The sequence below is a fragment of the Grus americana genome, chromosome 1 (assembly GCF_028858705.1).
Source record: "Grus americana isolate bGruAme1 chromosome 1, bGruAme1.mat, whole genome shotgun sequence".
In the NCBI taxonomy this organism is placed as follows: Eukaryota; Metazoa; Chordata; class Aves; order Gruiformes; family Gruidae; genus Grus; species Grus americana.
In genome coordinates, this window is record NC_072852.1 from 78,059,435 (window position 1) to 78,085,066 (window position 25,632).

Genomic DNA, 25,632 nt, shown 5'->3' on the forward strand with positions numbered 1-25,632 from the left:
ACAACATCTGTCATCATGAAAACTCGCAAACTGTTTTTGGAAAATATTTTTAACAGTATTTAAGTTTTCATGTCCTGGGATATATGCATATCTGACAAGATTAAAAAAAAAATCTCTTTTGTATTTTCAAAAAGTTAATCTGTAAACAGGAACCATTCTTATGCTATGATACCACCAATATATATACACATGAATGTCTTTGTGAGGTGCTAAAGAAAAATGCTTATTTTCTCTATGGAGAAAAAAAAACTGGGATAAGTTTAGGACACATTAAGAATGCCAACACAAACTGAAAAGTTCATTTTTGATAGACTGGAAACCTGCTGTTACCAAAGCATCTAAGAGGTTGGTGTCATCATCTAGATTAATGGAAATTCAGGTATAAAATACAAAAAGATATTAATAAAATAGACAATTTTAAAACCAGTGATGGAAATTATAAATCCAGTAACTCCACTGCACTTCACTGATAGTACAATTACATTTTGAGAAGACAGTACTGAGGTTATTCATCAGATATAAACAGCAGCAGAACCGGACTCTGAAACTAAGCTTAATTTCTATATGGCAAAATTACCATATTTTCATGTATATAACCTGCAGATTATCTAATGGAGAAATAAATAGCCAGGCAACCGCCTCTTACTCCCCACTGTCTTAGCAATTGCCCTAGTACACAAGTCTGTTGTTTTCTGAGGGATCTGCTTACTCAAAAAACTCTTTCACTCCTAAACACCAGTGCTTACTACATTTTTCTTGGTATTTTTTATGTATCCAACTCAGACTGAATCATCTAGGCACTTACTTAGGGGTTGTGAGTTTCAAAGGTTGCAGGTTATAAGTTTGAAAATATGGCACCTCTTGTAGTGTTTTACATGCTGAAATACAAGGGATAAATATGGTTTTGTTAAGGAAACATCTACTTATTTCTTCCATTGAGCAATGAAAGGATTAGAACAAAAAAAAGAATGAATTTTATGGGAACTGAGGGGAGCACAGACAGACAGTTGATTCACTGGGGAAGGGGTGAGGGTTACTGGAGTGATTTATCAATGCTCATCTCCTGCAAACACAGGAAAAGGAGCATATGGGATATGCTCACCTGATCCTAACATACATTCCCCGCTTAATGCTTCAAAAAAAGCAAAGAAACAGAATAACAAAAGTCAGTAATGGAAAGTGACCAAGAATCCTTCAGGAGTTATTGAATAGTTTCCTTTAATTTGTAATGGTATGGCAGAATTACCAAGAAGTATAACCAGGCTATTTTTTTTTCATGTATAATTTTTTTTTTCATTCAGTCATTGTATTTTTATATATACACATACAAGCACACACACATGTATTAAGCTAGAATACAATTATTGTACCACAAAAGTTGGTCTTAACCTTTATGGCAATTCTGACCGACGAGTGGGAAATCAATATGCAAGAAAAGCTGAAGGAATTAGAAGAAGAAAAAAGGAGAGAAGAGGAAGAAGCAGCGAAAAGAAAAGTGCTTACGACTAAGCACAAGAGCACAAGCAAGTCTCTATCTTAAGTAGCACTGTTAGACTCTTCTGTTTGGGCAAGGCTTGATAGAATCGTTGTTAAGTCTGATCTGCACAGGATACATCCAGTACCGGCTACTATGCCAAACAACCTCCTCATTCACTGATCCTTGTCCATGGGTCGAACTATCCCTATCTTTTCTGTTATGAAAAATCTCCAACCCTATTTGCTCTAGATTTACACTTAAAAATAAAGGGCAAGTTATGAAATAAAAGGACTACTGCTATCATCATCCCATCTGCAACACAGTGCTACCCAAAGGTTTCAGACCAAGATCAACGTTGTGGCTTTACATGCTCCACAGCTTCAGGAACTGCTGTCACCTTTTTCACTTTACTCATTCTTAGATCACTTTATTTTGCCAAGACTCAGCACTCAGCCTTCTGGAACACTTCTAAAACACGCTGGTGACTCTGTACTGTCTCTGCCCCCTTCCAAATCTTTATGCTCTCTTGCCAAGAAAAAAGTCTCCGTCTTTCTTGACACCTTATTCAGATCATCGTTTTATTCATCTCTCTTCCTTTACTTCTGCTTTCTTTGGTAAAAACAGTCCCAAATCATTCAATGTCATTTTGTCCCATGGCGATCAGTATTTAGTTTCTTCTATTTATACTGCATGTTCTGCTCCTGAAGTATGTGTCTCCCATTTGGTCTGGGTTTTTTTAGGCCTTTTGTTTTGGTTTTGTAGCATTTAACTTTACAGTAGCCTACTTGTGTCACTCTGTCAAATGAGATCAGGCTATGCTTTTTTGGCTATGCATATAAAAAAACCCCTAACCTGTTTTTTATGTTGTTTCGGTGTCTCATGCCACAGATAGCGTGGATTTGTGACATCTCGCATTGAAGCTATTTCAGTGTTGCTATTTATACAATCTTTTAAAAGCAGACCAACAGATACATAGATACACATAGCAATTAGTCTTTGAGACCAGATTAAAAGTAATTTTATAATGGTCAATGTAGAACAAAGACTCATAGTTTATTTGTACCACAGAGTAGTAAAGCTATTTAGCACTAAAAAATGGCAACATCTATGTCTCTGAGCACAGTATTAAAAGAATGACTTAATATACTGCAGAGTAAGAAATCACTCCTAAGCAGTAATTCTGTAAGATGATTCTGGATATAAAGAATTATATGCTAGAAATGGTGCCGTTCAGCCTGAATTTGCAGACGCTTCCAAATACACGCGATTGTTCACACTACAAAACAACACAGTCAAAAAATATATATCACAATATGGCTTAACTCACTTACCAGGCAGATGTACTCTGAAAAGACATCAGGGGTGGGCTTAAAGCATCTCCTTTTAAAGTATGTACTGTCTGTGATGTTTGAGGCTGTGTCTCTGGCTGAGGCTGTGTCTCTGGCTGAGGCTGTGTCTGTACTTGGCTTGGATCCTGAGCACGGTTAATCCATCGGCTCTGTCCCTGTGTCATCCACTTGCCCTGGATTCCCCACCGTGCCAGGTAAAATTTGCAAATATCATAGTTCATTGAAGAGTAATATAAAAGGTCCAGTACCAGCAAGATCACCACAAAAAAGCCATAGATCCACACTCCTAACAGCGCACTGTAGTTGCTGCGAAAGAAAAAAAGGGAAAACAAAACCCTCATATATCAGTAATGCTCACTGTGTTAGTTTATCAAGGTTGTCTCATTAACTATATAAATATAATATATAGATGGATGAAACAAAAAATTTGTTCTGAAGTATGTGTCCTTAAAAATTATTTGTTATTTCAATCTCAATACTGCTATATGCATGACATGGGAAGTTTTGAAAAAATTAAGGCCCCGTCTTACAAACATTTTTATTTCTCCCTCTCATCTGTGTAGCTCTATCAGCAAATACATTGGGTGTACAGTTAGCTTCAATACTTTAAGTGAGACACTGATATGTACATGACTGATGGGTCGTATGTCTTATTCTGCAAATTCTCACTCCCAGAGAGTCACCCTACTGAACTGAGGGTTAACCATATGAAAATATGCCATAATAACTGAGACTGAGGAGTGTCTATACTATTGAAAACATTCAATGCTGACATGCATTATAAACCACTTGTCTTAAAAGGTGTTTAATGTGCTTGGATTTGCTCTGAATTTAATAATTAATTATTGCTGTATACAGAAGATACTAGTAGAGGTATAGGCTTTCAAGAGCAATGGCTAAAGAGCCCTTAGTTTGCTGGTAATAAATTTAGGAAGGAAGAACATTGACAAGATCATATTATACAACGCATTCCACAGGAAGGAAAATAACGTACTACATTTATATGTATATGTTGGTGTAGCTATAATGTGTATATATAGGTAAAGACCATGAAAATTATCAGCTGCTGACGTGGTGCACAGAACTGTAAAGCTATGACAGGTGACTAAAAATACAAAAAGAAAGGGGGGGAAAAAAAGTAGGAAAAAGTATAAGGGGTCAAGAATTTGGAGATCAAAAAGGGGAAGAAATGCTAAAGCTCTGCTGGAGATGCAATATTATTAAAAGAAAAATGATTGTCAGGTGTAAATGCAGTTTGGATTGGAAACTGTGTGAGTGGGGAGAATGAGGTCAGAACAGAGAAGGAAAGAAATGGGTAAGAATGAGGTGGTTAGATATACGGTGAAGAAGGCTAGTCTAGCCTAGCCTATGAGCTAACATGGAAGTATGCGAACCAGAGACTGTAAAACCAAGAGCAAGAAGAAGAGATAACAGCAAAAAATGTCACTAGAACAACAGTCTTGGATAAAAATTATATTGAGGTAATAGATGGGCAACCCACATCTACGTGAACCTGAACTTACATGAGTACAATTGAACACACACTCAACCATGCTCTCTTTCACAGACATTCAGAGAAACTTTGAGGGAATTGTATTTTTATCAGAACATTAATCAAAACAGAAGTGCTGTGAGAAGAAATAAAGGCTGAGAAGACAGACATATTACAGATGCAAGCTAGAAAGATATTTTGGCAATTTAAAAAATATGTCCCAAGCCTTTTTGGATCTAAACCATTTCAAGTCACTGCTTCAACCTTTCACTTCTATTTAAACTTTTGGGTGACACTTACATTTTATACTTTTAAAAAATCAGAATTTGAAACAAGAACTCAGGTAAGAAATCAGAATTTTAATTTCTGTGTTGCTGCCTGCCAGCACTTAAGGAGGCTGATTCTCCTCTTCAGAGAATCATTTTTCCAGTCCACAGATACAACACGCTTAGATTAAATGAGGTTCCATAGCAAATAACTGTAAATAACAAGAGGAAGGTCAGAGCTGTTAATGAGTCCCTTTCTCTGTAACTTTAGGATTACGCAAGCCTAAGATTTTAAAAAATTTTCAGTAAATTTCCAGGAAGATTGGAAGTAGACTAAATATAGTGCTTCTGAAACCCCTTAACTCCAGAGTCTTTGCCTCTACTAAAGACTTACACATGCATGCCTTTGTAATGCATTAAAATCTTTGCAGTTCAGGCACTTGAAAGTATAACAGGATCTTGTTAATCCAGGCTTCTCAGTAGTGCTACTCTTGACTTTCAGTGGATTTATTCCTGTTGGGGTAAACTCTTCTCTCTTCCGCTCATATGAATAAAAGGGAAGTGAAGGCTGGAGAAGTCAGGGAGAAATCCACTGTAACAAATCCTCTTCTTCTTCATCACTAATGCAAATAGGATCCATTTTACAAATAGGTGACCTGTATTTGATCCATTGTATGAATGGAAATATTAGAAAATGCGTTATTTTTGTTTTGGCAACAACGTGAGAGGCAGGAGCATTTCTTATAGTTAACTCAAAAGAATTTGTTTGTATTTTAGGTATTTCGTTTCACCCATCAAAATTTTGGTTAGTGAAAATTAGAGCTATTTTGAGTGTTCTAATTTAAAGAAACAATTTCTTAATCATGCCATATGTGAGTTATCCATATGTTCCTTCTAAATAACATCTGTGTCTCAGAAGTACAAAAATGAAAGACGGCTTTATTTTAATTAACAGTGGGACAACAGCACTATCAAAAGGGCCTTGTGAAAAATCACAAGCAAAATTAATAAGGAGTACGTTTTGTACACAGAGGGAAATTCCATACTTTGATGTTTTCTGTTTCTCAAACTATTAAGATGGTAGAAAATATTGATTTTGCTGATGGCTATTAATGATAGTAAAAATTAAAACTTTGCTAAAAAATTAATAAGATGTCTTAATTAGAAAATAAATTATTTTTCTTACACTGAATAACAGTAAGGCCAGAGACACAGAAAAGAACTAGGAATCAAAAAGCTCCTAGGACTTAATCTCATTTCATTGAACTGAATGATTTAATTGTAAAAGTTTCATCTTGTAATCTGATTTTCCTGTACTTTTGTGCAGAAGTTTCATTTCAATTAAGACTGAAGTGTGAACAGATTCCAAATTTACTGAGATTCAAATTATAGGGGTTTGTTCCTTCACCAAGACAATCAAATATAAGTTGTTTTGGCATGCTTGTACCTCCTCTCCCCTTCCCCAGCTGGAAAGCTTGCCCTGCCCTGCTAGGGCCCCTGCCCCTCCCAATCAGTCATTTTGGAGGTTCCTGTTTAGGTTCAACACAAAGTTTAGCAATGTAACACTGAGAATGACTTCTAAAGCTATGTTGCCCAGTCCTCTGCTGCTGCTGCTGGCACACAAATACAGAAGCTAAATCTGAAGTAAAAATTACAGGCAAATTTCCTTTTAGCTTCTCTGTGAAAAAGAGTAATTCATGGACCTATCAGAAAAGCTTAGTAGCTCATTAGTTTAAGATACATCGTCTTATAGAAATACGATGTATATCTGGTATAGCCATAATACAGAGCCCACTTGTGTCAATGGAAAGATTTGCTCTGACTTCAGGGAGCCTTGAACTGGGAGAACAATAAATACTTTTACCATCCATCTCCTCCTAGTCCATCTACAGAATCCTACTTAGATTTCTCTAACATTCCTACACAGAAATGAAAAGACAGGTTCTTTTATTATCATTCTTACCCATGTGATTCCTTCCATCTAATTCATTAACTTTTTGAGACAGATGACAAGCAAGTTAGGACCAGGCTACATTTTTGTAGAAGATTTTGTTGTTTTTTATGTGTAGCACATGAACAGAAAATAATTCATTTGGGAATTCAGGCTTAAAAAACCCAACAAATCAAAACAATTGTGAGCAGAATTCTACAGCTGTAGTTTAAATGTGGGCAGATGGCCACGGAACTGTTTCTTGTTGCCCCAAGGAAATGCAAGCTTACAACCTAGCAAATGCCTTGGTACTTCTAACACTGAGGAAATCTGTGCAGTTTATGCATGTACACCTTAAATGTGATTTTTTTTTTCTCCAATTTTGTTTTTGCTATTATCTCAAGGCCTTTGCCCAATCCTATGTTTTCCTGTAGAATCAGTTACTGTAGTACCTAAGAGGTCTTCCCAGCTAAATCACATCTTTCTGCAACAGTTGGTAGTGGAATTGATATATTTTTTTTTTCTTGTAAAGAAAATATCTTGGGAGATATTTAAGCAAATGCCAGCTCTGCAGGGGATATACTGTACTTGGAGAAAGATAGTGCTATTCTATCCTCACATTGCTTTCAGAGCAATGTTGTACTGTGGTGTGCAAAAGCCATGCAACCCTGAAAAAACTGGAATAAGAGATAAGGAAAAACATGGATGCATTACAGACTTCCATAACACTGTTCCAGTATCAGATTAAGGACCCCCAGCATAGTAGTACTGCTGATAATCCATCAAAACATGCATAGTAGAAAATCTGAGAGAGTATGAATGCTAGATTCAAGTGAATACTATTTTTAACAACAGTTAAACATCTTATTAGACACTCTTATGGAAAAACACTTTGGATGGCAGATCTGTTCTTGTCTGTTAGACATCGTTGGTATTTCTATATTTAATGCTATATGAATTGTTCACATTCAGAATTATTATAGACTGAATAATCTGCATGATCTCAAAGATATAGTAGCCTGCACTTACAGTAATCTGCACTTACAAAAACAGAAATCTTTTGTTATAGTAATGGAAAAAATGTAAATAAACCTGGCTAAAGTTATATTGTGTGACTGTAGAAGACAAATGTGTTTTTTCAGCTGTGCCATAATAAAGAAGTTACAAGTCACTTCATTAATTTTTTCCCTCAACTGTATTATAAACCAAGAAACTTGTTTTGATGTTCACAAGAATGGCTAGGGGGAAAAATAAACCAAATAGTAATATTGAAATAAAAGAAATAATAATATTGAATCACTCTTCCCTGAAAACTATAATCCCTTTTTTTCAGTTCATTGCTATTCCCATATCCTAAATCATTCTCCCCAGCCACAGTACAATAGGTTTCATCAGAATTTTTTTCAGTGGTGTGTGAAATTAGATCTAAACAAAGAGCTGACTTTGTTACTCTAAAGTGAACCCTGGATGTATTAGAATCTAAATAAAGTTAAATTATCACATATGTTAAATAAAGTCAGAGTGTGTTAAGTAAGATGCTTTTTGCAATGTTTTTAATGTAGGCATCTATGCTTCGCTTCACTTCTTTCTGCCCCTCCACAGCATAACAAAATTATCAGGAAATTTTCTACCAATCTCCGTGAGCTCAAGGTGAGATCTCTCTCCCTCTGTCTCACTGCACTGGTGGAGTGTTACATAGAAAGTTAGCATCTCTTCATTTTCGTGGCCCTGACTGATTTATTGGAAGTGATGTTTCAGGAAGTTACAGAAAGGCAATACTGGTTCCACTCTAGCACTTCTCTAAGCTACATCTCCAGAAGCTTTTTATTGTTTTTAACATGATTTCACATACCTTTGCAAAAGATCAGCACATAGCTAATGTCCGCAGGAAATATTGAAGACATATATGGTAAATAGTCTGCGGGTGGTTCTCAGCCATAAATCTTACCAACAAAGACTACAGACTTAGCTTTTTCTTCATCACAACTGAATGAGGTGACTTTTTTAAAAAAAAAAAAAAAAAAAAAAAAGCTTGCTAAATGAAAACTAATATAATACACTATGCTCTGAATATTTTGATTAAAATAAATACTGCAGTTCATAGAATACCAAATTACATTTTTCTCATTGAGAAACAGCTCACAAACAGCCCTATAAATACTTCTGTGGAGGTGCGCACACGTGTGTGTACATGTACAGATGTGAGCAAGCATACAAACAGAATGCAGGAGGCAGAGGAATGTTCTACATCCCAGGGCATATTTTGCAATCAGACTGTACCTGTTCCCCTGTGCGTGTGTGCTTTGGGAAGTGGCTGATTGCCCTGTCCATTTCAGGTGAAAGGAACAACAGAAGGGTCTTACCTTAGTAAGCTCTGGCCATGACTACACAGAGTAGCTCCTGAGATATTGGAAAAAGCCTGATGCGTTGGCTTTCTACTTGGCTGAATTACAATTGGCCAGTAGCATCCCAAACTCTGTGATGAAGCTGCCTGTTAGGCAGACTTGGTTGCTCAGCAGTGTTGGTGCAGGGTTTACAGAACAGTAAGGGAAGAAATAAAGCAAATTTACTGCATGCAAGACAAAGAACCGGGAAAGCGTGGGGGCAATAGCTACACTAGTCCATTCTTGAGATTCTCTTTTTATCACTCTGAGTGTGAAGCAGTTTCTGGCTCTGTCTGCAACTACGTGCACAGCCCTTCTGTCCTGAGAGTCCTGCAAGGACCTCTCTTCAGGAAGGCGCCCAATTGCTGCCGAGGTAGCACGGTTATCCTAGTAAAGAAAGGGGTAGCACATCCTACTTTTACCTTGGAGTGTATGTGGAGTATACATTGCGTGGGGGCATTGGGACATACTGTGGTATAAACTCCACCAGGTTGCCTGGAGGCATGTATGTTGGCAGAGTTGGATAGCCCCAGGTGAGGGTGTTAGCAGTTTCTAGATTGTCCAAACTGCACAAAGGGTGGAGAAAATGGATGGCCTCTAATGGGCCTGTTCCACCTGAAGCGCCTCCCCAGTGTTCTGTGTGATATGTTCTCCTGATGTTGCCAGATGCACTACAAGGCCGAGGCCAAGAAATTTCACCCCAAGGACATAGCTGCACATACAGTAACAAGATGGTATACCTTTAAATCAATGTGGATCTATCTTATATGGGTAGAGTCTATTTTTGTCTTTCTTTTACACTACACAGTACACAGACTTCTTTATAGTAGGTGATTGTCACATTAACACCTGTAAAGTTAGAGTATGCAACTTCTACATCTATGCAAGATTCAAACTTCTCTAGACAGAGCTGTATGAGGAATGGTTGTTAAGGAAGATGACAGTTTGCTGACACTATGAGCTGGCTGCTGCTGGACGCAGCTGCACACAGTGAGTTAAAAAAGCCAACATCAGTATTCCGGCACTAGTCTCCTAGCAGCCTTGCACCTGCTTCCATAGGAATGAATGACAACACATTGACTGACTTTTGCACCGCAGAAGAAAACACTAAAATCCCTGTTGTAAACAAAAATCAATAGGCTGGAATTCCGGTTGTCTTTGATCTGCCCCTTTCTTGCCCTGGAGGGGCTGGATACCAGAATAAAATGCAGGGAAAAGCAGATCAATCAGAATTTGACCCTGGGGGTTTACATCAGCTGAAAGTTGCCCTCTGCACCCAGAGAAATCGCAGCAGATTAGTGTGATCACAATGTCAAATACTAAATAGGACACAGACCGCAAGTGAAGACTTTGTTAAATAGGCAATCAGTAACAAAGATCTACTTACTACTTACTGGTTCTTTAGCAAAAAAGTTACTTACATTTATCTTAGGGGATAGGCCCCAGCAGTACATGGAAGTATCCGAGGTAAGGAGACCACACCATGTTGGTACATACGCAAATACATTCTGTTCCCCAAGGTCAGTGATTACAAGAGATTTATATTCAAAATAGTACATTTGGGTTGATACGGAAAATGTCAACTCCCTCCCTCTCCCCCCTACAGACAGCTTTGGGGTTTATTTTTACCGATATACATTTAAACATAGTTTGGATCAGATTGGGGTCAGGGGAGAGACTTTTGTAAGTTTTATAGGTAACTTTATATTTGTTACATTTATACGCAACTTTTACATACATGCTCTCCTAGCAATGTTTATAGCCTGTGTCAAAGCAAAGAAAGCAATGCTAAAATATCCTTTCTTTTAGGAGTTCTGTAACAGCAAAAACCTTTTAGAAATGTTTTTCTGTGTGTGCAATTACTCTAATTGCTTCCATCATTAAGTATACCTCAGACTATGTTATTAGACCAGGAACAGTTTGGTGAAGAGTACTTTAAAACTCATTTACTTACTTATGCATGTATCCATCTGCGTTCCCTGTTAAGTTCATCTGCATAACAGTCTGAAATTCTGTCTCATTGCAGCAGTATTTAAATACTGTGTTGTTATGGTGACAGCAAAAGATGTAAGATTTATTGTCAGAAAGACGGGGACAGTGAAAACCAAAGTGGTAGCGACCTTTGTAGTCCGTATATGGCTCGCAGACCCGAAAATGTGCGGACAACACTGTAAAACAAAGAACAATATTGGCTTTGTGAGTCACTTGTGTTATCTGTATGTTACAAACTATAATTTTTCATTGGTTAAGCTTAAACAATTGTTGTTTGATTTCTGAAAAACATTAATATTTCAGAACTTTCAACATCATAACATTTAGTACTAAAAGATTGCAATATTTAGCCTCTTGTATTTTTATTTTTATTGTTACTATGTTTCTGATTACTATTATTTCTTTTAAGGGAAGAGAAGACGTGCCCTCAAGCACAAAAATATTTAGAGAAACATCTTCATATTGCTGTTCTAAATATACGGATATGCATAAACACTCAACAATGTTCGTGTTTGATTCTCCTGGGATGACTTCATAAAAATAAAAAGTCTGCGTAAGAGCTGCAATAAAAGTTTGATGGCACTTGATTTACAGTCACTGTTCTTGACAGAAAATATCTTCTCTACTGTAAAGGTCATTCTTTGATAAGGATTATTCTGCCAGAAATAGCTATTACAAAACAGTGTAACAGATCTGAACAACTTTGAATTTGCAAATAGATGGAACTAATAGCAATACAGCTATTCCTGGGAGTTCTTACATTTCTCCTTTATTAAATTCTCATGTAAAGTGTTTATTACATCCCTGAGAACATTTTTTACAGGACTATGTCACACTGATTTCACCATCACTTTTCCCGGTAAAAAAATAAAAAAAAAAAAAAAAAGAAAAAGAAATGCTCTCCATATGTATCCTTTGAATGCAGACTTGAAGCTGATTGTTGTGTGGTCACAGGCATGTTACACCTACGCGGTAAGGCTGTGGGCAGATGCAAGCTCTCTGACCATGCTCCAAGCCTACTGGTTGCAAACAGCTCTGAACTGGAAGCTTACACCTACCGCACAGACCTGCCCAAAGGCCTTACGTTCTAAGGAAAGTGAAATGTAGAAGTCAAGAGTCTGAATACTCTTAGCAGTGAAGTGATTTTACTCTGATTAGAGAACAGAGGCACAGCAATGCTGTGGATAGCTGCACTTCATAAGGTTACACCAATTAATAAAGGATATTCACTTTAGACTGACGGAATTAACCCTTGTAATTTGGTGTATGATTTTTGTATCAGTTTACCATTACAAGAGGTTAGAGATAATGACTTGCATGGATTTAGCTCAACTGTATCGTATCGCTCTGCACATAGTCCCTGTTGATCTGTAATTGCATCTGTGTACCTCATCTATCTAATCCTCATTTATTTCTATGTTGCTTAAAAAAAGCCTATTCCTAACACTTTTTCCCCCTCAATTTTATAAAATATATTAATTTCAAGAATCTCTCGCTCTCCTTCTGTGGGTCTAGTCACATTTTAAGGATCATGACAGTGGAGATTACTTCTTTATTTGTGCGTATAGACGGAGCCTAGAACAAAAAACAGAGTACTAAACTGAAGAGAAAACAAGGTAACTTGTACTGCCCTCTGAGTGAAGGAAAACCACTCTAAACATTTTACATATATATATACATGCATACACACACTGGCATGCACACACGCACAGACCTGCCATCATTACTTAAACAGAAGAGAAAATCCTTTTGTAGATTAATTCAGTCAGGAACTGAAAGTGCTAAAAGAATGCTATTTCTAAAGGAACATAGATACTGAGAAAACTAATTGCATATCTGTTCTTGCCCTGCCTGGGAAGAGTGTGTGTTCCAACTCTGAGGATGCTAAAATCAGCAAAGAAATTGTCTTTCTTTAGACTTAGGTTTTCAAAACCCTCTAACTCTTGCAACAAATCTGTATGTTCAAATTCTGTTGCAAAATCCACAAAGCATGTAATTGCATGAACATGTATTTATCTGAACAAGTACTTACTTCCCTGCACCCCCCTTAATTAACATAGCAATAATGAAAGTGTTCCAGGATTGATTAAGTTTTGAAAAAACTCAATGGTTGTGGTTGGAAGGGACCTCTGGAAGTCATTCGGTCTAATCTCTCTGCTCAAGCAGGGCCACCTAGAGCCTGTTGCCCAGAACCACGTCCAGATGGCTTTCGAAGGATGAAGACTCTACAACCTCCCCGGGCAACCTGTGACAGTGCTCAGTCACCGTCACAGCGATAAAGTGTTTCTTGACATTCAGTGGGAACTTTCTGTGTTTCCGCTTGGGCTCATTGCCTCTGGTCCTGTCACTGGGCACCACTCAAAAGAGCCTGGCTCAGTCTTCTTTACATCACCCCTTCAGGTATTTATATACATTGATAAGATCCCCCTGAGCCTCCTCTTCCTTAGACTGAACAGTCCCAGCTCTCTCAGCCTTTCCTTGTATGAGAGATGCTCCAGTCTCATCATTCAGTGGCCCTTTGCTCAACTCTCTTCAGTAGCTCCATCTCTCTTGTACTGGGGAGCCCAGAACTGGACACATCACTCCAGGTGTGGCCTCACCAGTGCCGAGTAGAGGGGAAGGATCACCTCCCTCAACCTGCTGGCAGCACTCCTACTAATGGAGCCACAAAGAGCTTTCCAGCCAGCTGGCTCCCAGCATATACTGGTGCCTGCAGTTGTTCCTTCCCAGGAAGGTGCAGGACTTAGCACTTCTCCTTGTTGAACTTCACAAGGTTCCTGCCAGCCCATTTCTCCAGCCTGCCCAGGTCCCTCTGGATAGCAGCACAACCCTATGGTGGATCAGCCACTCCTCCCACTTCTGTATCAACAGGAAACTTGCTGAGGTTACACTCTGTCTCATCATCATTTTAACTATGGATCATTGTTTTTGGAAAAGTTAAATCTAGAAAATAATGGAAAAGACATGTGGCATGGGAGAAATTCACAAACTGAACAGAACTTTTAACTAAGTATTTGATTTCTAACAAGAACGTGAGCTTGATTCAGTTACTTAAACACAGGTGTCCAGTGCCAGCTAAGATTTCCCTAGGCTGTTCTGTATGGTCTCCAGCTTCCAGTGGAGGAGATGCAGGACTCTTGCAGGTCTGGTGCACACATGGATGATCAGGGACAAGTCAAATGGCACCAGATGCGCATGGTTAGGCACCTATAAAGGGCCCTGAGTGTTTTGTAAATGTTTGATATCAGCTTGCAAGGGTGCGTTACATGCATTGCGTGTAGTTCCACTAGTCATCATTACTAGGAAAAAAGGTGAGTCCATGTCTGATATCAACAAACAGAAAGTAAGTCTTATTATTGGACCTAATAAATCCAAGTGAAGGGGTAGCCTTCATAGTGTAGCGCTGCACTTCCAATAGTGATGTTTATCCATGCTATTTTTATTTATAGTATCCAGCAGAAGAGCACCCATCTAATCCTTCTCTGATAAATGGCCAGCTTCAGATGCTTCAAAGGAAGATACATATGTGCTATACCAAGAAAGCTGTGCAATAAACTCTCTAGTAAGAAAACCATCTTTCCATTATTCTCCTTTAGGGGTTGCTTATGTCCTGAACATTTATGTTTGGGTTTTTAAGCCCCACCTTGTCCAGTGTTCTTTCTACCCAGCTGAAGGATGACTTTGACTGAACCTACAGATTTCTTATCAGAATTAGATGGCTTAATGTATGTATTACTTCAGTTGCAGCCAGAGAGAAAATAACTGAATTAATCAGTTTGACATTTATCACTTTTTAGCCATCTTGATTTATTCCTTCTTAGTTGGAATATCTTCACTTTGATTATATCAGCTGTTCCTGAGAAACAAAATTTTTTCATACCTGCAAAGCCTCAGAGTGCAACACAAATTTTGTTTATCATGCACTATAACAGAATCATCACTCTTTTTAAAATGCAGGTTTAAAGCCTGTTATGGCTAAAGATATATTAACTTAGTTTTCCTTTTAAAAGTTACATTATTACAACTACTTACATGTTAGTAATTTTTGAAGCCTCCAGTATAGATGGTGGCTTCAAGTTTGGGACATTTTAATGGAAGGTATTTATTGCTAGAACTAGCTTTGCAAATAACAGGATAGCAAAAATGTCATTTTTCATATGTTATTACTACAACTTAGCTTAGGTGAATTACACCTGTGTTAAGCTACCACAAGTGAACAGCAGCCCTGCAAGGTTATACTTGACTTGTATGTACATCTAGTGCATGTTATAGGAATTAAAATTTATGTTTCATAAGCAGTCAAATATCTCCATGCTTCTGAAATTATTCAGTGCTCTGAGAGAGACATTACATCGTGAGAATGCACTAGAGGACTATAGGACCCTAAGAAATTTAGCTTGCTCATCACTGCAAAGTGGTTTACTTAACAGCACACGTCAAAGCATCCCCAATCCCTACATGGGTCCTTTGCCCGTTTTAAAAGGAAAACAAACCCCAAACTTCTTTGGGGATGAAAACTGGGGGAAGGATGACTACAGAATGGAGAATGAAAATAACATCAGGTCAGAAGAAGAGTGATGTCTGCAATAAGATGTAGTTCTAAGTAAATCCTTAAATAGTAAAATGTGTGTCAGTGATTAAAATAAATGCACAAATAAGAGCATAACAAGATGACTGAATTACAGTCTGAATTTGGCAGTCAGTGTGTGGTGGGTTAACCCTGGTAGGCGGCTAAGCACCATGCAGCTGCTTGCTCACTCTCCCTCCCAGTGGGATGGGCAAGAGAATCAAAAGGGCAAAGCAAGAAAATTCATGGGTCGAGATAAAGACCATTTAATAAATGAATAAGAAAAAAATCCACCACCACCACCCCCCCAAAAAAAATCCCAAACAACCCACCAATGATGCTAAAACAATCATTCACTATCAGGAGACTGATGCCCAGGCAGGTCCCATGCAATTTTTGGATAAACTCCCACCCCAGTTTCATTGCTAAGCATGCTGTTATATGGTACGGAATAGCCCTTTGGCCAGTTTGGATCAGCTGTGCCACCCGTGTCCCCTGCCAGGATCCTGCCCATCCCAGCCTCCTCACTAGGGTGCACAATGAGAAACAGAAGCAGCCTTGACCCTGTTTAAGGGCTGTTTAGCAATAGCTAAAATAGTTGTGTGTTACCAACACTGTTTTGGTTACCAATCTAAAAGACAGCACCCATATGGTCTCCTATGAAGAAAATTAACCCCATCCCAGCCAGACCTAGTACACAGTGAAAAAACTTTATCAATTTATTGTAATCTGTGTAATTTTGCTTGCTGTCTTTGTTTCTCTGAGAATCAGAGATCCAATAAACAAAGAGTAATTATTATTTTTTAAAAGTATGTTTTCCTGAAAATAACTTTGCTTAAATCCTGAGGATTAAAGAGCCTTATTTATATAGAAATACTTCAGATAAAAGTATTGTACCCGAAAGGCTCTTGTCTGTTGCAAAGATGCCACCTGTTTCTGGAGCTGAATGTGCAAATTCTCATACTATGTTTAAAAAGCATTATTGAACAGATAAGTAATGCAGATGCTCCTATCTCTGTTCCTACTAAATTTGAGAGGAGAATAGTCTGCCATGCTTCAAATGACTGATCTAAGCTCATCTTAAGATTTACCTACTCTCCCTTAAAAAGTAAACAGCCAGTGTACATCAAACTGTTACTTCCCTATCTGTTCACAGTTAGAGATCTGTGTAATGCTGATTAAAGTTTTAATTGAGCTACTAAATTTTTAAAGCCCCAAGGCTTTTAGAATGGCTGGTCTATATAAGCTTTGCATATGGATCCACAGAAATATTCACCTGTATGCATTTTACTTAGCACAATGTCAATCATTTGAGATCCTCTGATAATTTTCTTACTTCAAAGAAAAAATACTGTGACGTGCAAATAATCTGTCAATTTTTGCTTGTTAATATAAGTCTTGCTGTCATCCGTGATTTTATAAGTGTGTTTCAATCCACTAAATGAATATAAGCATCAACATTACTGGAAAGCAAATCTAAGAGTTAGTGGTCAGAAAGGGTATTCTTCTGGCATGACTGCATGCTGCTCCTCCCTTTCTTATGCACTCCTTGTGTGGCTAGTGCAACTAGTAAGCGTTCACAAATCCTTAAATTGCATGCCATTGTGATCTTGACAGTGTTGAAATAAAATCGGTCTAAAGTTTCAGTAGTCTCAATCCAATTCCATCCTTTTTTTAAATGGAGCCAAAGCCTACACACTCTGAACTGAAGCCTTTCTTTTCAGCATTATTTGTTCCTGCCCTGAGAGCGTTTCGCTTCTATTAAGCAACTGCATTTCCTTCCTAACCACACAGCTACAGCTGCCAAATTTCATCCTCATTCTGAGCCACGACCTTGGTATCTGACCACACTTCTGCTCCACTGTCACTGTTGCTGCTTCTCTCCTGTTCTGACACACGGAAGACAGGGCTCTGAGAACAGCTGCTCTAGGAATTTTTCTGTTACTTGTGCCCTTACTTTCATTCTGCTTGTAGAGCCAGTGAAAGTTACATTTCCAATTATTAAGTGCGGTTTTCAACCATGGATACAGATTATAGAAATTTAGTACTAAGATTGTGAATCTTAGTATATCAAAGACTTGGAAGTAAATCATGATCTTACAGACAGAAGTCTGTAAATCAAGAGAACTCAAAAGGAGTCTTGCCATTAGATTTTCATTTCAGCTCAGTTTAAAAATGATGCTCATATCATTCCAGTGAGAGTAGCACCCTTTTTTTCCCCATCATTCTCACTGCATAAAGCCAGTAGTTTTCTTTTATGGACGTTGACCTGTCATGAACAAAAAAAATTACATTCATGCTGGCTGCAAAATAATAAATAATAAAATGTGTGTGAATTAGCAATGACATAAACCCACTCCTACAGATGTCAGTAGTAAAATTCCACAGGGAGCAGAGTTAGACTGGGATGAAAGGTTTGTGATGATTTCAAATTAAGCCTGTACTCTACATACTAATAATGGATGTCAGATAAATAAAATACTAATAGCCAAGGAGCAACAAGAAGATAAGGTTCACATTTACAAAGACAATAGTTTGTGATGTTAATAGATAAATTATGTAAGAAGTAAAAGCTATATGTAATTAGTTTCAAACAAAAATATTGTACTTCAAAGGCAGTAATTTTCTTCTAAGAGAAAAAAATATCCGAACATGGGCTTTATGTCTGGGTTTGAGGGAATAGGTGTGTATATATACACCAGTGGCTGACTACTTCTATTTGTACACACGGTGTAATCCCCGTGTCCCATTCAACTGGAACATAGGTATTTATATCATCTGGAGGAAAACGGTTGGAGAAGTGAGCTCAGGAGGTCTCTAGCAGAATCTCCCTATAAAGAGTGGTAAAGGTATGAAAACTTTAAAAAAATCAACAGAAGAGACTGGAGCAGGTGGAAAAGTTTTGTGATGTTTTATCACTGGGATACATTCACTGAAGTCTTCTTGAATAATTGGCTTCATTTGTGCACCAGGGAAATAGCTTTCTGAAATGACTTTAACCTGGATAACAACAAAGAAGCTGCTACAATCCCTGTGCCTCATCCCAGTACATAGGAGGAGGGCAGTTACATAACTAGGGATGCAGCGCCATACATAGGGATATCAGTGGAAGGACTCTAAAGGAAAATAGTGTTTTAAGATTAGGCAGAGAAGTGGTCTAGTTGATAATAACATTGTTAGCAAAAGGACTGGGTCAGCTATAGCTAAATAATGAACTATCATTAGCAAGAATCAACTTGAACACTTGCAAACAAGCAATGAGACTGTGGGCAACAAAACACACACTTGAATTAATTGATGAGGATCTAACACTGAGTATTATAGGCATTACACAGAGTAGTAACAAATCTTACTGGAGCACAATGATACTTTAAGATATATAATACCTGGTGAAGTTTTAAGTATGGTGGTTAGAGATGTGATGTAGTACAAGGGAATAAGGAGCAGCGATGGAAAAAAAACCTTTTTGGATTAAAAAGTGCTTCAAGAATGGAGGATACATGAGGTTGTGCTGAGAGTTAAAAACTCATAGGAGCAAATCTGTTTGAACTAAGACCCTTTTAAATGAATTTTTTAAATATACATCCATAATTGCAGAAAACCTTAATGTCATAAAATAACTCCTGAAGAACAAATGCAACTAATAATCTTAGCATTCGACTAATTCTCAAGCTAACAACTGATGTATTTCTGCACAAATCCTTTCTGTGTGCTAGTAGTGAACATCTAGGGCAGATCTACCAAGCATCAGGAGAAAAATATCTGGAACCACTCCCTGGTCCAGTCAATTCTTTAGATTCAGGAAAATAACATAATATTTGCATACCATGATGTCATGCATTTTTCTTTTCTATATATAAGACAAGTTAGATTGTATCTAACATGTATTCATCTCAAGAATAGCTGAAGTTCCAAGTTCAATCTTGTAATGCTTACATATTCTTGTGTAAACACATAAAAACACACAATTGGAACCCAACTTGCTCTGCTTCCAATAGATGGTTATTTAGCAAAACAGTTGGATTGTACAGTGGTGTAGAGCTTGCTTTTTTCTTTTAGATGAACTAAAAAACCAGCATATCACAACAGTAGCTTTCTTTCTTTTAAATTTTCAGCCTGATTTACCATGTCAGTGTCCCATCACTTTTTCCTTCTTAAACTGAATTGTCAATTGCATTTCAAATTCTAGCTTCCAGTTCTTAAATACAGAGAGGCTTTATTTATTTATTACTCAATTAACAATCCATTTGATCTTGTTTGTTTTGTAGGAACCCAGTATTAAATTGCAACTAATTTTTCCCCGTGGCACACATCAGTGAAAGATAAATTCAAAGTATAAAAGTTACCTGCTGACAAGAGTAATGAAAGCAGAACCATCAGCACATTCAGGGACTGTTGACCACAACTTGTCATCGTTGGCTTTCATCGGTCCATTAGAGAATTACCTGTTTGACAAGATGCAACGTCATAGTTAAGTATCTGTTTCATCTCACTTTCATTGTTCAAACTTTTACTTCCCCATAAAGCTTTGGTAAAATTACGGAAAAAAGAAAAAAAATCACATTTTTTTCTGGACTTACAAGTGAAATAAATTCTCCTATGATTTCATTAAAATTTCTTTCTAATTTCACCACAAATGTATACAGCTATTTACATACTTTTCATTAACCCAGAATAGAGATGAATCATATAAAGTCTTTATTGTATATTCACACCTCCCCTGTAATCTACATTCAGCAAAACTGTGGTTGTTTTACTGTCACAAGAATGGGCTGATGCATTACGCCTATAAGGACTAGAAGGATATAAACAATATAAAAATAAATTGGCTGCTTTGAAAGTCAATCTGGTTTACCCCATTAGAGGGTGCAGTCGTTCAGAAAGTGGGTTGAGCAACTGAGATGGTTGGAAACGTTTCAAAAAATGTCTTTTCATTAGAATCAGAGCATTTCATGGGATTATTATTTCTTGTTTTCCTAGAAATGAGGGTGAGAAGTGATGTAGTTTGGCTGGCAGTCATCATAAAAAGGCTATCCTAGTTTTTTGCAGAACAGCCCCACAACTGGGAGAGTCCAAATGCATCTTATATCCACATCGATTCAATGTCACCAGCTGCACATTTAACAGCTCTAGCAGAGGCTCTGTCCCAGTGTTGTCATCAACATCAGTAGGAATGTCTCGTACCCTATCACGTTGTCATTGTAAATGCAGACTAATGCTGGAGGTATAAGGTCTTCAGCATCCTGAATTCAGGTTGACATCAGAGAATAATAAAGAGGTAATTTATTGGTTTGTACAACAACACTGGGAGCTTGGGCTATAAACCAGAAAGCCTAGGTGGTGCTACTGAAAGCTGGTGGGGTGAGTCTAATTTTTGGGTTGTTAAAAAAATAATTGTTCTAAGTTGTTTATAAAGGGGCAGCTTGGAAAAAGAAAGGAAAATGGTAATTTAAGTAAAAAATTACACTGTTTCTGACAGCTCAAGAGCAACATGATGCCAAATGCTTACAAAATCAGTGCTGTACATTTTAATACTTAGTACTTTACTAATAGGCATCTACTACAATCTACTGAATCAAATTAAAATCCCAAGACAATTTCACCTGCATGTAACAAAAGGGAAGGGGATGAAAATCAACATTATCATGAATAACTAAATTCTGAGTAACATATGTGGGCACAGGAGGGGAGGCACAGTGCTTATCTAAGAGGTATTTAGAGACAAAAGATTTCTTACTAACAAAAAATGCTGTGTCTGACACAAGCAGATTCTCTAAGAAGTCACCTTAGCATATGAAAAACACAAACCTAAAAATCAGTGTAACTTTTGTACAAGAAATCATGCTGTCTGCAATCATGATTAACATCCAAACCACTGTATTTGTAGCTTTAAAATAAGTGAGTTCTTCCACAGGGAAAACAATTAGAAACCATAACACCATAAGGGAAAAAAAAAAAACAGTGCAGAAAACTATGAATGCTAATTATTTCTCTAAGCATCAATCTGATTTGAAAAAGCCGCCACCTTTTTTCAGAAGGAATATCATATTAATTAAATCACTAAGCAGACTTAAAGTTAGAATTGCATAAAAAAGAATAATACTGAATATAAGCCAGAGGTTAAGAATGTAGGAGTTTAATCAAGAAAAACAGATACAAAGAACAAGCTATTGCCAATATTGTTAGGAATAACAGGAGTAAGATTTTTTTCCTGAGTAAACCAAAGCTGCAGGAATTCTGATAGTGATTCATTACTAGAGGGAAATCTTGGCTTTAGTAACAGTTAATTAAAAAGAGATCAATAAGCACTTCTGTTGTGTATCTGGAAAGAGACAGATGTTTGGTATAGCTGAGACTATTAAATATTTCCATATCAAGAATAATTTAGGATGACATTAATGAGTTGATACTAAGGTTCGTAATTTGATATTTGCAATTCTGTGTAATTTGTATCCAGTTATTTTAGAAGAAAGAGCTGGCTGGGAGACATACATATCCTTTTTTCAGTTTGTTGGGAAACTATGGCAGCTTTCAGAGGACCTAAAGAAACCTAATAACATTTTTAGAAGTAAATAAGATAATCCAGGTAATTACAAGCTTGTGATCATGATGTGGATCTAAGAAAGTGAATGGAATGGTTAATATAGAATCCAATTTGTAAATAATTAAGGAGAGTAATATAATTAATGCATATCACATGGGCTTATGGTAAACCTAACTTTACTTTTCTCTCAGTGTTGTTGTTCATGAAGGTGGCTTAAAGATAGTAATAATAGAGTAGATTTCTGTAAAATATCTCTCTCAGTAGCATGCACTTTGACCAGGCAGTGAGAATGATGGGGTGGGGTGTGGGGGAGGAGCACCTATCAGTTATGGAAGACTAACTCAAACTGGAAATAAGACATATGTTTTTCGAAAAGTACAGTCTTGCCAGTAATTGAGTACATACAGCCTTACTGGTATTTTTTAAATCAGTACTGCATGCAGAGATCTAGAAGCTTTTCAGGGAGTGGAAGATTTATTCAATAATGTCCAATAGAACCAGCAGCAATGAAATTGGCATTTTAATCCAAGTCTTGTGATGCTTATATTTTATTATGTGCCAGCTGGGAAGATCAGAGCAAGAGACTACAACATTAGAGCCACACATCAAAGGCCAGGAGAGCAACAGAATCCATTTTGTATGTATACACATATACATACCAGACAAAGGAGGCAGGAGACCTGCATGGATGAGCCAGGAGCTTCTGGAAAAACTCAAAGGGAGAAGGAAGTTTACAGAATGTGGAAAAAGGGACTGGCAACTTGGGAGGAATATAGGCATGTTGTCAGAGTATGTAGGGATGCAATGAGGAAGGCTAAGGCCCACTTGGAATTAAATCTGGCAAGGGATGTCAAGGACAACAAGAAGCAAAAGGAAGACTAGGGAAAATATGGGCCTGCTGCTGAATGAGGTGGGTGCCTTGGTGATGGAGGATACAGAGATGGTGGAGTTACTGAATGCCACCTTTGCTTCAGTCTTTACTGCTAACAGGAATCCCAGACTGTGGAGGCAGGAGAGAAAGTCCAGAGAAAGGAAGACTTTTCCTTTGGTCAAGGAGGATTGGGCTAGAGAACATTTAGGCAAATTCAACACTCACAAATCCATGGGCCCTAATGGGATGCACCCACAAGTGTTCAGGTCGACAGAGGTTATCCTCCCCCTCTAGTATGCCTTGGTGAGGCCACATCTGGAGTTCTGTGTCCAGTTCTGGGCTCCCCAGTTCAAGAAAGACAGGGAACTACTGGAGAGAGTCCAGCGGAGGGCTACAAGAATGATGAGGGGACTGGAGCATCTCTCATATGAGGAAAGGCTGAGAGAGCTGGGTCTGTTTAGCCTGGAGAAGAAAAGACTGAGAGGGGATCTCATCAACGCTTATAAATATCTAAAGGGTGAGTGTCAAGAAGATGGGGCTATACTCTTCTCAATGGTGCCCAGTGACAGGACAAGGGGCAATGGGCACTGAATGGAACACAGGAAGTACCATCTGAACATGAAGAAAAACTTCTTTACTGTGAGGGTGACTGAGCACTGGAACAGGCTGCCCAGAGAGGTTGTGGAGTCTCCTTCTCTGGAGATATATAAAACCTGCCTAGAGGCAATCCTGTGCAACCTGCTCTAGGTGATCCTGCTCGAGCAGGAGGGTTGGAGTAGATGATTTCCAGAGTTCCCTTCCAAGCCCTTCCATTCTGTGATATTTGTGATGATAAGGAAATGCTCCTATTTTATAACTACTGCTTCAGTGATAATTAAACTGAATGTGACCATTTTTAGAAGGACAGAGATACAACTAACCATTCACCACTTGACCACTTGGAATTTATTTTTTACATGCTGTTGTCTGACTAAAGCAGTCATATTTAGTGCAGTATCATGAGGATGTCTCTGAGCTATTAGACCTCAATCAGCCAGGTGGAAGAGATGGGAAGAACAGATTGCACGCTAAAAGAAAGTGCCTAGATTGTACACAGTATTTCCTAATGCTAGGCCACAGAACAGAGGTGACAGAAATATGGTAATTAGCAGTGATCTAGCTGAATAATTTCTTATGATTACTGTTAGTAAAGACTGACATGGCACTTCGAAATTAGAGAATTACATTTGAAGGAAAGAGGAAAGGTAGTTCTGGTGGTAGGGGTTTTTTGTTTGGTTGGTTTTTAAATAAAATTTGAGGGCCTGGAGGCTAAGAGATAAGGTTTTCTTTCTAGCTCTGTAAATCAGCAATTTAAAGGGTGGTCTAATGCACCAATTTTAATTTTTAATGCACCATTTTAAGCTTATTTGTGATCACTGTGGAGGGAAGGAGAATGCCTATCCTTTTCCACATCCTTTGAGATTCTTAGCCTCACATCACCTCCTCCTTTCTGCTAGCAATCACAAGTCTCTCTGCAGCTACATCATAAAGAAGACTAAAGAAATGGCTGAGGAATCACAGTTTTAGAGGCTTTTTTCAGTCTGTGTTTCAATATGTCTACTACGAAATAGAAGAAATGGTCCTCATTTCCTAAAACCTCATGTTTTTTTAAGTGCTTTGCTATTCTTTTCACAGAATAAGGATCATGTTAGGAATATTGCTTTCCCTTGCAGCAGATGCAACAATGAATGATTCAAAGAGAGCAACGTTCAAAGGAAAGGTGCTGTAAAGTTATGATCAAGGAGAACAGACATTAATATGAGACACAGCAGGTGGGTGGCTTTTTGCTTCTGCCAACAAAGAGCCTGCAATTGCACTGTAACTTCTAATCTCACCATCACTACAGAAACTGAACTTCTTTGCCTTTAAACTCCCTCCTCACCATGGACTTTAGGTGCACGGACCAGATATAGGTCTCAGATCATTACACCAGATTTTACGTTTACTTACAAACAGTGACATTTTAGCTCTTACTTTGCTGCTACGTACATTGCTTTGGTTATCCTCATAGTTTTATCTAGCTGTCTTTTCTTGAAGGGAATCAGTGAATCATTGGAAAGAAAAGCTGCCAAGAGAAATAACCATTTCATGTGGCAAGATTTTTATGTAGAAATAATTTTCCCCTCACACTGAAGGAAAAGACAAGCTATGTTTAGAAGAAAAGTTTGAAAAACATTGCACATTTTGCATTTTTTGGTTATTAGAAAGAACAAAAGCTAGCAAGAGAATTTATTAAATATATCAGCACTGCCTCACAAGTTAGCTGTGTAGAATAACAGAAAATAAGGCAACTCAAAAGATCATTTAATCCATTTTTCTGTCACAGGATTAAGTACATCTAAATCATTCTTAGCAGAAGTTCACCAAATCTCCATCACCAGAGGGGTTTTGCAGCCTTCTCAGGCAATTCCCTTCCAGTGTTTCTCTAACCTCATGGCTAGAAAGGTTTTCCTATGTCTAACTTGCAGCTCCTTGGCTTTGATTCAAGTCCATCCTATCTCCAGTGGGGCTGGAGAACGATCTACCTACAGATACATTGGTTATACCTCTCTTTGCATCAGTCTTAAATTAATACATACAAAAAGTGCCATATCTTCACTGAGCCTTTTCTTAGGCTAACAACTTCCACTTCTTACAATCTTTCCTTAAAAAAAAACATATTTGCTATACCTCCTATACCTCCTCTTAAAGCTGGCTCTACACTTTATGGCAAGGTTGTGC

General features: G+C 37.8%; 1 protein-coding gene across 8 annotated transcripts in view; it reads right to left on the bottom strand.

The window, feature by feature from the left end:
• SHISAL1 (shisa like 1) overlaps window positions 1-25,632 on the bottom strand; it is a 204,637-nt gene that overhangs the window by 26,044 nt on the left and 152,961 nt on the right. For all 8 annotated transcript variants that reach the window (XR_008575391.1, XR_008575393.1, XR_008575395.1 and 5 more), the window contains 3 exons: window positions 19,804-19,902; window positions 10,853-11,066; window positions 2,809-3,132 (listed from right to left, as the gene is read on the bottom strand). Coding sequence is in view for 3 of the 8 variants with exons in the window: in XM_054812683.1 (XP_054668658.1) it covers window positions 2,809-3,132; window positions 10,853-11,066; window positions 19,804-19,870 (605 nt within the window). In the remaining 5 variants the exon portion in view is untranslated. The remainder of the gene's footprint in view (window positions 1-2,808; window positions 3,133-10,852; window positions 11,067-19,803; window positions 19,903-25,632) is intronic.